This window comes from Varanus komodoensis, unplaced genomic scaffold, assembly GCF_004798865.1.
Source record: "Varanus komodoensis strain SLA01 unplaced genomic scaffold, ASM479886v1 scaffold33, whole genome shotgun sequence".
Classification (NCBI taxonomy): domain Eukaryota; kingdom Metazoa; phylum Chordata; class Lepidosauria; order Squamata; family Varanidae; genus Varanus; species Varanus komodoensis.
The window spans coordinates 5,517,865-5,531,731 of NW_025335817.1; the positions used below are offsets into that span (position 1 = coordinate 5,517,865).

General features: G+C 48.2%; 1 protein-coding gene across 2 annotated transcripts in view; it reads right to left on the minus strand.

Moving 5' to 3' along the window:
• Nucleotides 1-2,710: 2,710 nt before the first annotated feature.
• Nucleotides 2,711-13,867, minus strand: part of DMXL2 (Dmx like 2) — a 79,757-nt gene continuing 68,600 nt past the window's right edge. For both annotated transcript variants that reach the window (XM_044438949.1, XM_044438948.1), the window contains exons 37-44: nucleotides 13,421-13,574; nucleotides 12,416-12,476; nucleotides 12,141-12,268; nucleotides 11,128-11,205; nucleotides 8,670-8,761; nucleotides 8,523-8,575; nucleotides 5,655-5,872; nucleotides 2,711-4,476 (exon numbers count right to left, since the gene is read on the minus strand). In XM_044438949.1, the coding sequence (XP_044294884.1) occupies nucleotides 4,267-4,476; nucleotides 5,655-5,872; nucleotides 8,523-8,575; nucleotides 8,670-8,761; nucleotides 11,128-11,205; nucleotides 12,141-12,268; nucleotides 12,416-12,476; nucleotides 13,421-13,574 (994 nt within the window). In that variant the 3' untranslated portion in view covers nucleotides 2,711-4,266. The remainder of the gene's footprint in view (nucleotides 4,477-5,654; nucleotides 5,873-8,522; nucleotides 8,576-8,669; nucleotides 8,762-11,127; nucleotides 11,206-12,140; nucleotides 12,269-12,415; nucleotides 12,477-13,420; nucleotides 13,575-13,867) is intronic.

The window sequence follows — 13,867 nt, forward strand, 5'->3', positions numbered from 1 at the left end:
TGGGTTGGGAGGAAGAAACTTTCAAATGCCATGTGTTTCAAACAACCTCCATGATGAAGTCATCTGTCTTCTTGTGGAAAATCGGAAGGGTCCTCTCCTCTTTGCTATTTTGCTTTGGGTATTTTATTTTTTTTTTTAATTGTCTATCTGGAGGCAGGAGCCGTGAGTGACTCAGATGCATCAGAACTGCAGCTGATAGGATTTCAGAAAGCTAGTTCCAGAGGCCGGCCCATCAACCAGTTTAAAGCATGTCAGGAAGCAGGCCAGATGTGGTACCTTTTCGATAATCCAGCTTCCAGAGGGAAAATGGATCTATTGGCATGCATTTTGAGAGGCAATTGTTACATTGAAATGTATGCAAATCTCTGTGTTGGATCAAAATCAGGGTACCTGCAACTGGGCTTGGGGGATCAGGTTTCTTTGCTCCCTTCCTTGCATGGGACCCCTGATAACCCCCTAGAGGCAGCACCAAGGGTTGTGGGGATGAGCTGCGTTGCGGGGGGAAGGGATGCCCCAGAACTGGGCAGAGGCACTTCTGGTGAGTGGAGCTGTTCCATTCATCCATGGAAGGTGGAATGGAGACCCGTTCCTTATATCCTTCTATCTCCCGGATGTTGAGGATAACAGACTCTATACTGTTAACCTAAGTAACCTAATTCAGGTCCAACCTGCACTGTTTTCAGTGGATGTGGAAATGGACCAGAGGTACACATTTTCGCATTGTGTGCACTTCCATCCTGAGCTCTTTTCGTCCCCTTGCAAAACCTGTTGGACAAGAAGATGGTGGGACAAAAGAACAACCTCAAAGCAACAGTGGTGCATTATTAGGGCCGACTGAACCATCACAAAGAAGGGGGCAAGTTTTTATATTTTATTTTGTTAGACTGGATGCTCAGTGAACAAACTTGAGGTGGATATTTAGGTGAAGAACAAAATACAAGAAAAATAAGATACATCAGAGCATGGTGAAAAATCACTGAAGAACTCAGGTAGTAAATGTTTCATGACGATCATCTGGGATGCCCGACATTTCTCTCCAATTCTCATTTTTCCAGCTTTCTTTTGCTTCTTTCTGCTTTTGCATCAATTTGGATTTTTTTAAGTCCACACACACAAATTGTGTACATTTCCGTGTTCTTCTAATACGTACATTTTTGTGCAGAATTGAGCCTAATACATTTTCCAAACCATTTTTCTGAATCTGCTGCATTTTTGAACATTTCCACTAATCTTCACTTTTCTGTTCACCTGTCTGCATTCTTATTGGGGAAATGCATTGCAAAATTTGGAGAATACCAAAGAACAGTTAGGTTTCAGGTCATGCTTTGCTTTAGGATATGCAGAGCAGGCAGGTTTCTTATTGAGATGGGAACCAACCTAACTTCTCCCCCATCCTTAACTGGGAGTAAGTCTCATTCAGCTCAGTGTGGCTTATGTCTGAGCAGACATGGATCTGATTGCACTGACAGAGGCGGTGATCTCCTCTTCCTGGGATCAGAACAGATTTCAACTTGCATCCTGAGCTACTGAGACAAAGAAGACACCTCGCTCTCACTGAGCGAAACTGAGACACCTCGCTCTCACTGTTACTGTTTGAGGGGAACATAGGAGGACAAAGAAGAACCATCGACAATGAACTGCTACGCTGGCTGCAGCAGGCCAGTAGGAGAGATGCGAGGGAGCCATCATTCCTCCCCTAGCCATTTTGGCAGAAGGCAGTTCTTTTTTTACTGCCTTAACACGGAGTAAGCAGCTTCCTTCCTCTGCAGCTAGCATGAAAACCCACAAGGCTATTAGACATGCAAGAGCTGGGTTCTTTCTTCTCATCACTGAATCTCAGTCCTCACCTCGCTCTCACTGTTACTGTTTGAGGGGAACATAGGAGGACTCAGGCACCCTGCAAGAGGAAGAGAGGAGTAATATGATTTTAATAATTCCTTAATCCAAGTGAAAGAAATGCGAGATGACAGGAAAAGCTGGCCAGTGGAATAGAAGCTGTGAACAAGAGCTATGGCAGGAACCATGCTGTTTTAAAGCTCAAGACACAACCTAGGCAAGTTTTGACAGAAGAACGTCCTAGGGACTTCCAGAAACCTTAAAATTCCACTCCCATCCGCTCCAGTCACCACAGATTATGGTCAGAAATGCTGGGAGCTGTAGCCCAAAGCATCAGGGGGCATCAGCCTGAGGAAAACTGCTCTAATTGAGTTCCGTGGGGTGCGGACACATGCATGCACCGAATTCCATCAGTTGCTGCTTTAGCAGGTGAAGTTGTGCCCGGACTACAGAAGCTTCTGCTCAGATAGAGTTGTTTGCCTTGAAGGTGCTCCTAGACCTGCTATTTTAGCCCAGTTTTCACCAGCCTTATGAAAAGGAGTGTGCCGTCATAGTATTCCTTGTCCTTTCCCATCTGAAGCCTATGAATGTCTTCCCTTTAGAAATTGATGGGCTTCCAAAAAAGGCACTTAAGCATCATCTCTGGAAAGCAAAGATCACTTTGCAATGTTTACAAAGTTTAGTTGGAACAATGTTCAGTTGGAACAAATGCTTGGGGCATTCGTTCCAATTAAACACTGGAATTTAATTTGTGGCAATTAAACCTTGCAAGGCCTTTTGCTACTGCAACAGACAAAAGAAGCAGAGTGTTCCATGAAATAAGCAGAATTTATTTAACTTACAAAGGTTAAACTAACAAATGACATTTGCTTTCTTCTCCTATACATACATCACAGCTTGCAATTAAAATTGCCTTTAGACAAAAGGTGCATTTTATTCCATCATATTTTCCTCTTTTACAATACAGCACAGACACCAAAATTCTCATTGGAGGGGGTAAAATTACAATGTGTTAACATTTAAATACACAGACATCAACTCTGTTATCTTGGTAAGAATGTCTCTTCCTGTTTACAACAGAGAAAAATACATCTAAATATGACAAACAGTAGCTGGTATCTTACAAGCAAACAATGTTGACCTCTGCATAGTTTATACAATATGCTGTGGAAACAGTTTAGATTACCAATCTTGTCAACTATTTACTAGCTGGCCACATGTAAACCCGACATTCATCTGAAATGTGGCATTATAAGGATCTATCAGTGTTTCTTTAATGAAGTTCTGTTTGCTTTTATTCTGGATAAAACAAAACTCAACAGAATGATCAACAGAAGTAGGCTCCCCTTCTCTACAAACACCGAATGCTCACGATTACATTCCTAATGCAGAAGGCAGGACCGAAAATAAGCGAGGGTCAAGGAGCAAAAGGCCGGAATACAAGGACTCGGTGCCACCCATGAAAATGGAAGCCCCATGTTGAATTCCTTCCGATGCTCCACAGTGCCTCTTGTCCTGATGTCATGACACTATTTGAGTCCCTTCCCTCACCGGCTGGTGTGGGAAAGAAGGTAGAGGAACAGCGCAAATACTGTTGACCAGATCAGAGTAAGATGTACTTAATATTATAGAGGGGAGCAGAAAATACAACACAGGGCTTCCATTTTCAGCGGCCGTCCCAGGTATGTCCTGCTCAAGAAGAGAGAAGATCAAAAATAGTGTGCAATTGAAGGGAAATTCTACTGGTTCTGAGACATGTGCTTCTGTGCAGTTTATAGTACCAACTGTGCCTTAATACTAACTTGGAGGAGGGAAAGAGAAGGGAGATAAAAGGGTCTCAGCATCGAGTAAGATACACACTAGCCCTGGTACATTCCTCATTGGTCCACGGACTACATGGCCATCACATTTCGGTAGTGGTACAACCCAAAATAATAGTAATAACAATAAGAAACAACATAAAATCACACTCACTCGGAATACCCTTCATCGTGACAAATTAGTTTTGAAATGGAGGAGAAAAAGATGCGGACATGCTTCAAATCAGTGGCAAAGTTGTGAATGAATATCCTGAACGTACATTAAAATCGGTTACTTTAGGTGTTTGCTGCAATGGCAGAATGAGAAACATGGTTGTGCTCACATCAGTAAACAAGGTGCACAGACTCAGCTGTCCCTCCTCTGGGACATCAGCCCTGGCTACGGTGCATGCATTTCTATCCCACGGATCCAGGAATGAGGTGCTCAAAACAATACATATGTGTGGGTGCGTTTGTTTTTTAAGGTCAAACCATTGCTCTTCCCATTAATTTAATTAGGGCATCAAGTGCCGCAAGGATGACTTTGAAAGTGAAGGGTGGTAATTGCCCGTTACAGCCTTCTCCGGTCCCCCGGAATGCAAACCTTTCCTGAAAGGGGCAGTGGCCAAGTCTACAGGATGTCACAAAGGCTGGACGGGATATCAAACGCGTTGGGTAAAACCCGCATCTTCAGGGTGCCATCTGCTCCACAGGAGAAGATGCGATTGCCTTGGGCCATCTCAATCTGCATGACTCCCGTGCTGAGGTTCCGGAAGATGGACTGCTTGGCGTGTTCGTGCTTAAACGAGTGGATCAGACCGTAGCCTGCCAGTCTCCACACCTGCAGAGAGACCGTGGTGAAGAAGTGTTGCCGGGGTAGGGCTGGGCGCAGAGTTTTCCTGCCAGGTCCTCTTCAGGAAGGTGCCAGTGGCACGGCTCATGCTCTGCATGCCGGTGCGGCCACCAAATCTCAGCCAACACTTGCGGTGGGAAGCCTCTCCCAGCCAGGGGACTGCATTTTCTTTTGGAGACCCGCCGGGCACTGGCGGGTGGAGTTGAAAGCTAGGGACTGGGGCAAACACCCAACCATCCCAGTGTGCTGTAGCTTTATGGCCCTTGCTGCCAGTCAGAGCGAGCCTCACTGCCTTACCAGCCTGCCCAGTTACTGAAGCCATTGGCTGACATGCTCCTGGTAGTTTCACACAGGCCCAGGGAGCCCACCTGGAGAACGGCGGCTCCATTCCTCCGAGCTCTCTGCCTTGGGAGGTCCAGACGGTGCCAGGGCCATATTGTTTTCTGTACCCCTTGAGAGTGTTTCTGTCTAAATGGCTATGGTTTTACTGGTACACTTTTATTGATCTTGTTTTTAAACATACTATTCTGTTCTTTTCTGGTTCAAAATCTCCATGCTGGGTTTGTACAGAAATCTTGCAAATAAACAGAATCATGGATTAAACAGCAAACTTTTAGAATGGGGGAAAGGCGACACCAAAGCAGAGATGGCAGCTAATGGCCAGTGGTTGTGGGGAGGAGGCAGGGCCAGCGAAGGGGACAGAGCCACCTCAGAGTCTGGATGGACAGATCCACCCTTTGGGTTCCTTCCTGGGGGGCAACAGATCACGGGAAAGACCTTCTCCCGAGGGGCTGGAATATGGCTGCACGTCAGACTAGGGCCAGGTGGGCAAATGGTCTGGGCACAAAGCAGCCGCCTATGCCCCTGAGCACTGGCATGTCTTTTCTTTCGCGAACTTCAGAGCAGAGGCCTCAGGAAACCACTGGGGCTACGATGCTAGGTCCACACACGGGCCCTGCCTGCTTGGCCCTTCAAGCTGTGGCGGAAGTGAGCGTGCCAAGGGAGTGCCCTCGTCTCGTTCTGGCCTCGGGGTCTTGGGCAGGACCGCCTCTCTGCACCCGAGCAGGCCAGCCGCTTGGGAAGAGGCAGGGCGCCCTGCCCGCTAACCAGGGAGACGGCTCCCCACTGCTCCGTGTGACCCGCAGCCCACGGCCGGCCAGGCTTACCTTCACGTTGCCTTCCGCGGAGCCTGTGGAGAAACATTCTTCGGAGGCGTCCAAGGCGAGGGCCTTGATGGAGGAGTCGTGCGCTTGGAACGTATGAAGGGGCTGCCTCTGCCTGATGTCGAAGATGGAAATGTGTCCTTTCCGGCCACCAGAGAGGAGTAGCTGGTGCTTTGGTGCGTACTGAAGCACGGTGGCCCCGTGGTCGTGGCAGGTGAAGGCTGAGGGGAAAGGCACGGGATGCGGTTGCTGCCGAGCCCCAGCCTCGTGCGGCAGAAGCACCCCCTCCTCGGCAGTGAGTGCCGAGCGAACCCCGTTGCTTATTTCTGAGTGCTAGAGAAGGTGGCGCAGAGAAAAGCACAAACTGTGCCATCACCCAGTGTTGCTTGTTGTGTTGTGTGAAGGCATCCTCTAACTGCATTCACACGGCGTGACAAACAACCACTGTGTGGTTGCCAGAGCTCATGGTTTGCCTTTTTATCACAATCTACCTGACAAATACCAAATTATGTCTGTGTTATTGCGGCTTCTATCCTCCCCACTCGGTCCTGCTGCTGTCGGCACATAGCCCACCAGGCAATGCTTATTCAAGTCAATCCCAGCCTGCACTGCTCCCTGACTACCTCACATCTTTCTCATTGGTCCACACACCTGTTTCTAGGAGGAGGAGAACAGAGGCTGGATGGCAGGGGCAACTCAGAGTGGCAACTCTTTCCAGCAGACCCTGTGGCGGCTGCATCCAGGGCTGCGGAACCTGCCATAATAGGTTCAGACAACCCGAGAAGCCACGGTTGTAGAGGAACAGGAGAAACAAACCCTGTAGTTTCCTGCCATGGTCTCTAAAGACCAATCTTACCATGGTGAAATACCATGTTTAGGTTCAGACAATACGACAGACCAACAATGGTAAAAAACCCATCATGGCTTCTTGTGCGGTTTGAACCTAGCCACGGTTTCTTCTTGCTCAGATTTCATGACTAGTAGCAATTAGAGAGGCAACCCACATTTAATAAACACTTCTGGATGTGAAGCACAGCTAGCATATTTAAGCTGTCCTATGTGATCTCCAGGGGATCCAAGACTGACTACAGAGGCAGGTTCTGGAAATGTCTGAATGGAATCTGGAAAATGCTTGCATATGCCTTAGTTCCATCCCATTTAGAATACTGTAAAATGCCCGCTGTGAATTTGCTGTTGAAAAGTCTTCTGTAACTTTAAGCTGGTCCAGAAAGCTGCAGCCAAACTGCTGCCCAGGCCAGTGATCGAGGGCACGCGACTCCCTTATTCAAACAGCTTTTGCCCTATGAAGCCTTATATTAGCTCGCTTGGGGAAGGCCCTTCTTTTGGTCCTCTTGCCACTGGAGGTACACTGAAGGTGGTGCCATTTCAGCGGCCACTCCCAGGCCCAGGGGGCCAAGGGTGGCCCTATCCCTGCTCTCCTTCCACCAGCTGGCAGAGATGATTTTATTCAGGGTTGGCTGTGGTCTATTCCTTTTCTTATTATCTTTTGTTATCCTTTAATTATGGTTAACCTGCATTTTGTTACTGTTAGCAGTGTGAGTGCCGTATCCATCCATCCATCTCTTGGCAGAATGGTGGCGCATTCATTAATGAATGGCCAGGCATGCTGAGAGCTGTAGCCCATGTTTCTGCCTGAACGTGTATAGGACTGCACACTAAATTAATTAAGTAGGCAGGACTTATCCTAGCGCTAACTCAGTTCATATATTTAGAGACATTATCTTGGAACTCCCCAAAACACATCTGGATGTGAAGCACAGCTAGCCGATAGAAAACACAACATAATTCTCTTTAACCTGTAATTTCCCATAATTATTAGCTGCACCTTCTAAGAGAAACATCTGTACATCCAGCAGAAAAACCAAACAAATCTTGCTTATACCCGAGGACGGGAAGGGAGGCATGGGCACAAACTCAAACAAGCCCAGCCTTCTGTCTCGCTTGTGAACCCACCTAATCTTAAGAAAAAAAGGGAGTCAGGGAGTCACTGGAAGGGTTCGCCACAAATGCAGCAGAGCCGAGGGGAATGTGTTCCATCGCCAGGACCGCTTGCAGCTGTTTCCCCGCACCTGTGTCAGGGGAGCCCGGCAACTGGCTTCCCCACAACACCTCCTCTGCCTCATCTCGAACCAAGTGCAGGCGATTATGACGGAGGCTGCCTCCTCATTACACGCTTGGCCGTGCCTGTGTTGTTACCGCTCTGATTAGCTGATGTTTAGTCTAGCACAGGGGTGGCCGAAGCCTGTAAAAGTCTTGAGGCTGCTCCATTTACCAGGCTGTGATCCAAGCACAGGAGGCATATCTTGTTGCAAACTCCGACCCGCCCGGTGGGAGGGAGGGATGTGGGTGCGCAGAGAAGCACCAGGTTGGGTAAGGAGCTTTTAATCAAAAAATGATTTGGCCCGTCATGGGACTGGAGGACACCCGGGCAACTCGCAGCACAGTCACGCAGAAAGCAGCAGTGGGGCTGTCGCATCAATGAATGGCATTTTGGACCATGCTCTGGCCAGCGTGTGGCAAGCAAAGTGTCGCACAGGTTGTGAGTTTCCTGCACCAGTGGATTGGGAACACAGGCCATCACCAGCTCACCAAAGCCGGCATAATGTCAAGGATTCTGTAGCTCAGCACTGATAAGGCGTAAAAACAAAACATCGGGATGAGCAGAGCAATGAGAATTATTTTTAATAAGAACATCTTTTCCAGAGAAATCTATTCCCATGTCTATCTATTTGGAAGTAAGATGTTAAGTGCACTGGGAGTCAGAGCTCAGAATGCAGAAGGCAGTTCCTGTCCAGGACACACACACACACACACACACGTATACAAGAGACAGATTGCAAGAAAACCTACCATGTACGAGGCTATTGGATGGTGACACCAAAGTGTCCCACAGACACACATTTCTGTGGAAGAAACAAGAGACAGGGAATCAGTTCTAGCGAACCACTAAGCTCACAGCTGGCTCTAGGAACCCGCCATTTTGCCCTTGGAACGCACCTGTGGTCATTGGACTGCCCAGAAGTGGCTACTAGACTTGAAGAGGTAATAAATGCGAAGTCACTTGTGGTTTTGCTGTGGCACTGCCAGCTCTGCCAAAGACAAGAGACACGAGGTTAGTGGCCACGTGGAGCGAAGCCGCCAACAACAGCTTCAGGGGGCCTCCCGCTACCATGCTGGCAAGCAGAGGAATTGAACGCAATGCGCGATTAAAAGCAAATACCCAGCAGAGAGCCATCTCTACAGGACAGGAAATGACCAGGAAGGCAATAACACTCTCATTTATAACTGCATTCATGTATTGTTTGCAATTGCCAAGAGGTTCGAGATGAATAAAATACGGCAGTCCTAAAGGACACGTTGTTCTGCCAAGCTGTGCTCACAAATGGCTGCTTCTGGGTCTTGCATAGGGAGCATCATGCAAAGCACAACTGTCCACCAGGAAGTCCTGAACCGGAGGCTGGACTGCCCCACGTACTGGTTAAAGGTTTCTATCTCCCAGGGCAGCGCTGTGTCTCCGCCACCTCGGGCAGGCACGGACCCCAAGGACCAGCAGACAGAGCCAGGTACAAAGCGGTGGCGGCGGCCCTTCTCTCAGTCCTGACCTTGATTCTGCCCACTCAGCAATGTCACAAACCAGCTGCTGTTCATTCTGCCTGCACTCCCTCTAAATGGACGAGCAGGGTGCCCAGAAGGCGGACTCCATCTCTTATGGCCTTGTAATCGGCTGGAAAGGCCCCATGAGGCACTGGGTCCAACCCCCTACTCAACGCAGAACTCCAAATTCAAGCGTCCAGATAGATGGCTGTCTCGATGCGTCTTGAATGCCTCCACTGGGGGAGTGCCCTCAATGTCATATTGCTTTCACAGTCAGGCTTCCTGTAACTTGACCTCGTTATTCCATGGTGTACACACTGCGATGAGCGAGAAGAGCTTCTGGGCCTCTTCCGTGTGGCAAGAGTCATGAGAGCACAGACTATTCAACCTGCATTTGGCACTAATTCCTTTTCTCAACGGAATAACATGGAGTTAGCGAGCCACAGAGAAGTCAAGGGTATGCGCTTTAGAGACTGCTCGAGCATGCAATAGAAATGGAAATACGCTTAAATCTCATGAACACAGCTGTGGATTTATTATCCACTTAATCTGGTCCTGTGGAGAAGTGCAATTAATCCCAATTATTATTTATAGACATTTGCTGACCTTCAAATACCTCAAAACATAGAAACAGAGCAAGTCAGAAGGGACCTCCTGGGCCATCTAGTCTGACCTCCGGCACGAGCCGGCTCCGCTCACGACATGCCCACCATGTGCATGTGGACAAGTAAACAGGAGTTTGGACCTGTCCTTTAAGGGTTCATCAGAGTTTTGTAGTCTAAAATGGGGATTCTCAACTTCCTGTTTCCTACAGAGCTCATTTGTGTGAATGACAAATGCAGGAGGAGCTCTGCTGGACGGGAATCCCAAAGCAGGACGTGAGGAGACGGGTTTTCCTTTGCTCATGCTCCTCAAGGACTGGTCTACAGGGACATACTACCTCTGAATGTGGGCGTACGGTACAGTCCCCGTGACTGGTATCCTCCAGGAATGCCTCTCATCTTCTTTAAAGACTTGCAGGCAGGCGATCATCAACCCGCCCCCATTAGACAGGGACAAGATCCCTCCACGTTATGCATCCCAATCTAGTCAACCCCCACCCTGTTGAGAACCATCTTGGAACAGAGGAAGGCTTTCCACTGCTAACTGTCTGTCATGCCCTGAAACAAAAGGCGGGCGGTTTCACGCAGCGAGAACCAGAGTTCTAAAATGAAGTTCAACGTGGCGACTAATTGTCACTTGATGCCAGTGGCAGGAGGCAGGCATTCCTGGGCCCCCAGGCCCTTTTTGCGGCTCCCGCCCCACCACCGGCGCCGAAGTGGTTGAACAGCACCGGCACCAGAAAGACTGGCTGTTTGCTGCTGAATTTGGTGGCGCCAGAGAAGTTCCATTTTATTTCAGAATGAGGCACATGTGAAGCCTCCTGGGGCTTTGCCTGAAAGAAGCTGCAAGCTTTGCCTTAAAGCACAACCATTCCTTGTGCGATGTCGGGCTTCCATATTTTGGTTAGGCAGAGGCCGCCTGGGAGTTGCGTACCCCTGCTCTTCTGTTTCGCAGAAAGGAAACACAAACTGTGGAACCAATCCCATGGTTCAAACTTCCTCTTGAACAGTGGGGAAATAGGAGGACATTTCAAATACCTGACAATATTTCTTGCATGGAGAGTGGACCCCTAAAAACAGTTCAAATGGAATATCATCATTAAAACTTCCACGTGTTTACAAATACCATGTTAAAAGGAAGGAAAAAATACAGTAAGAGGGGGAAAATCATCTTACAGGATCGTATTACAGAAAAAAGAAGCGCAGCTGCCTGGTTCTGCATTTAAATTAAAATCAGAAGAACGGCCCTGATTACTCACCAGGTAGGGCTTAGGGTTCGTTGAGGTCTGATTTACTTGCCAAATACTTAAGGATCCCTCTCCATCAGCGACTCCGCACTACAAAAGGTGAATTTCATGCATTCCATTAACAATATCTCGAGGGCAGCAACTCACCTATTGTCAACATTGGGTGCTACATTACATAAAATACCTTGATGTTTCTGGTTACATGTGGCGTATTGACTTAGATCAATGGGTACAGATTTTAAATCAACTTTCTCATACCAATGCCTTTTCAAAAAGTCATTGCAATACATGATAAATACTGTTTGCTTAAGACACCTTGATATTCCAGATTACATATTTTAATATTTATCTCAGTGACTTTTAAAAGTAGTGTTTATATGCGAAGGTTGATTAGAGATACATACCAATTCCTCTAATTCTACAGACTCAATGAAGTAAGAGCATCATAGCAACTTCCATGTTTGTTTGTTTATTTAAAACTGCACGTCTGGATTCTCAGTTGTGGCTGTGGACATTGATGAGTGCCAGCACTGCATCAGGAGTGCGAGCCATGGTGGGAACACGCAACATTCTGGCTTGAACTGACTGGGAGACAAGGGCCAAGACGGGCCGTGCCCCGAGGGGGCAGTGAGAGCGGAGAGGCCCAGAGCCCTGTGTGAGTTTCTTGCATATGATTTGGGGAGAGCGCTTTTTCCTATAATAGAGCCTAGATGAAGGATGCTTCCCACATCCTACAATTAAAATTCTGTCCCAGTTCTGCATCCATATATGTTTCCTCCAAATGACCACGATTTTGTAATCACATTGTAGCGACATCTACAGCTAAGCACTCATGCCTTGCTGCTGCATTTACATTTCCCCCATGTGACATCTTGTGCTTGCAGACCCCGTAAAGGGTGGTGCAGTTCTAATGACGGGAAAGGCTGGTAAGCGAGGGCAAGCCGTGAAGTGGCCGTGGGCCCTATGGCACGGACGCAGGAGTGCAGCGGTCATGCAGGGACTGAAGCGCCATTCGGGTCCCTCACCTTGTTGCCCTGAGAGTTAAAATACATTCTGGTGACCCTTGCGTTGCCTGCTTGTCGGAAACACACCAATTGCTGCGGTCTTGTCCATTCAAACATCCGGACGCTCCCATCCTGGGCTCCTGTAAGGTCTGCAAAACACCCATGACACACACACACGCACACACAAGAGCAGGACATTAACATTCAACTTTGGAAGCAGACACTGTAATTTTAAAATTCGTTGTATCCCTGACTCATCGTCCCACCGTTGGAACCGCTAAACATGAATGACTTACAATACTGGTGGACTGGATGGGAAGTCATCCTTTTCACGTTATTCAAGTTCCGTTTGATGAGCTTCAAGCAAAAGAAATTTACATTTAAAACTAGACAGTAAAATAGTGAAGTTTGTAGCAAGGAGAGATTATTTGGCTTCAGATGGCCTTTCTATGTATATTTTATGTATATTTTAATATGACATCTATATCCCTTTTGCAAGGGCCGATGGCTGCTCACACGGTCCTCTCGTTTTTGTCTTCACAACGACCCTGTGAGATAGGCTAGGCTGTGCGCCAGAGACTGGCTCAATGTCACCCAGGGAGCTGAGTGGAGGTTAAAACCTGGATCTCCCCAGTCCTCAGTCCAACACCCTCTGCACTAAGCGTCAGTGAAGAGATGTGGAAGGAGCACACAGAAATGCTGATGGAATGGTGCATATTCTCAGACAAGTTATATGATCCAGACATCACTTCTTATCATTGAACACAAAACCTGCCAGTAATTGGGCACTTATTGCCCCCTAGCGGCCACTGAACCATCTCATTTTTTTTTTAGCAAAAATTAAATAAAAAATCACAGAATAGTAGAGTTGGAAGGGGCCATGAAGGCCACTGAGTCCAACCCCCTGCTGTTGCAGGACACCACATTGCACCATCCCACTCAGATGGCTCTCCAGTTTCTTCCTGAATGTCTCCAGTGTGGGAGAGCCCCCCACCTCTCCAGGCAGCTGCTTCCACTCCCGTATGGCTCTGACAGTGAGGAAGCTCTTCCTGACGCCCAGCCTGAATCTGGGTTGTCGCCACTTGAATGGATTATTCCGTGTCCTACACTTTGGCATCAGCAAGAAGAGACCTTGAGCATCCTCTTTGGGACAGCCAGTGCTTATAAAATGAACGAGTCAACAGTGAGTGCAAGCACCACTGGCCACGCTGGCTGGGGACCAGGGAAGCTGTAGTCCAGCAGCCCCAGGGGCACCTGCTTGGGGTGCGTGGGCTGCATGGGGCACACGCAAGGCCACCTACCACGCCTGCCCCGGTGCTCGTCTGCCCGCTGCCCAGCCACGGCATGGAGGAGGTTGACAAAGGGGCTGCCGGCTGCATTTGCGCTACTGCAAAGGAGGCGGTGCTGGACTGGGTGAGCGTCGTGGTGGAACCCCGGAAGTCAATGTCATCGGAACTGCAAGGGTGGAAACAGTGCATCACACACCTGCTTTTCAGGTATACTGGGCAATTATTACAGCCGACAATCCAAGAGCTGGTGTGACAATGAGGATACTTACGGTCTCCGCAATGAGTAATTCAGAACATTAAAGCACCTGACTTCAGCTGGTGCGATGAAGCCCTAACAGAGGGTCTTTAGCTTTTTGTTCCCTGTATTTCTTCCCAAAGAGAAGATAAAGCAGAAAGAGGAGGGCTCCATGGAAAGGGGGGCAAGGAGAATGTTGAGAGGAGACGCAAGGGATGATGTAT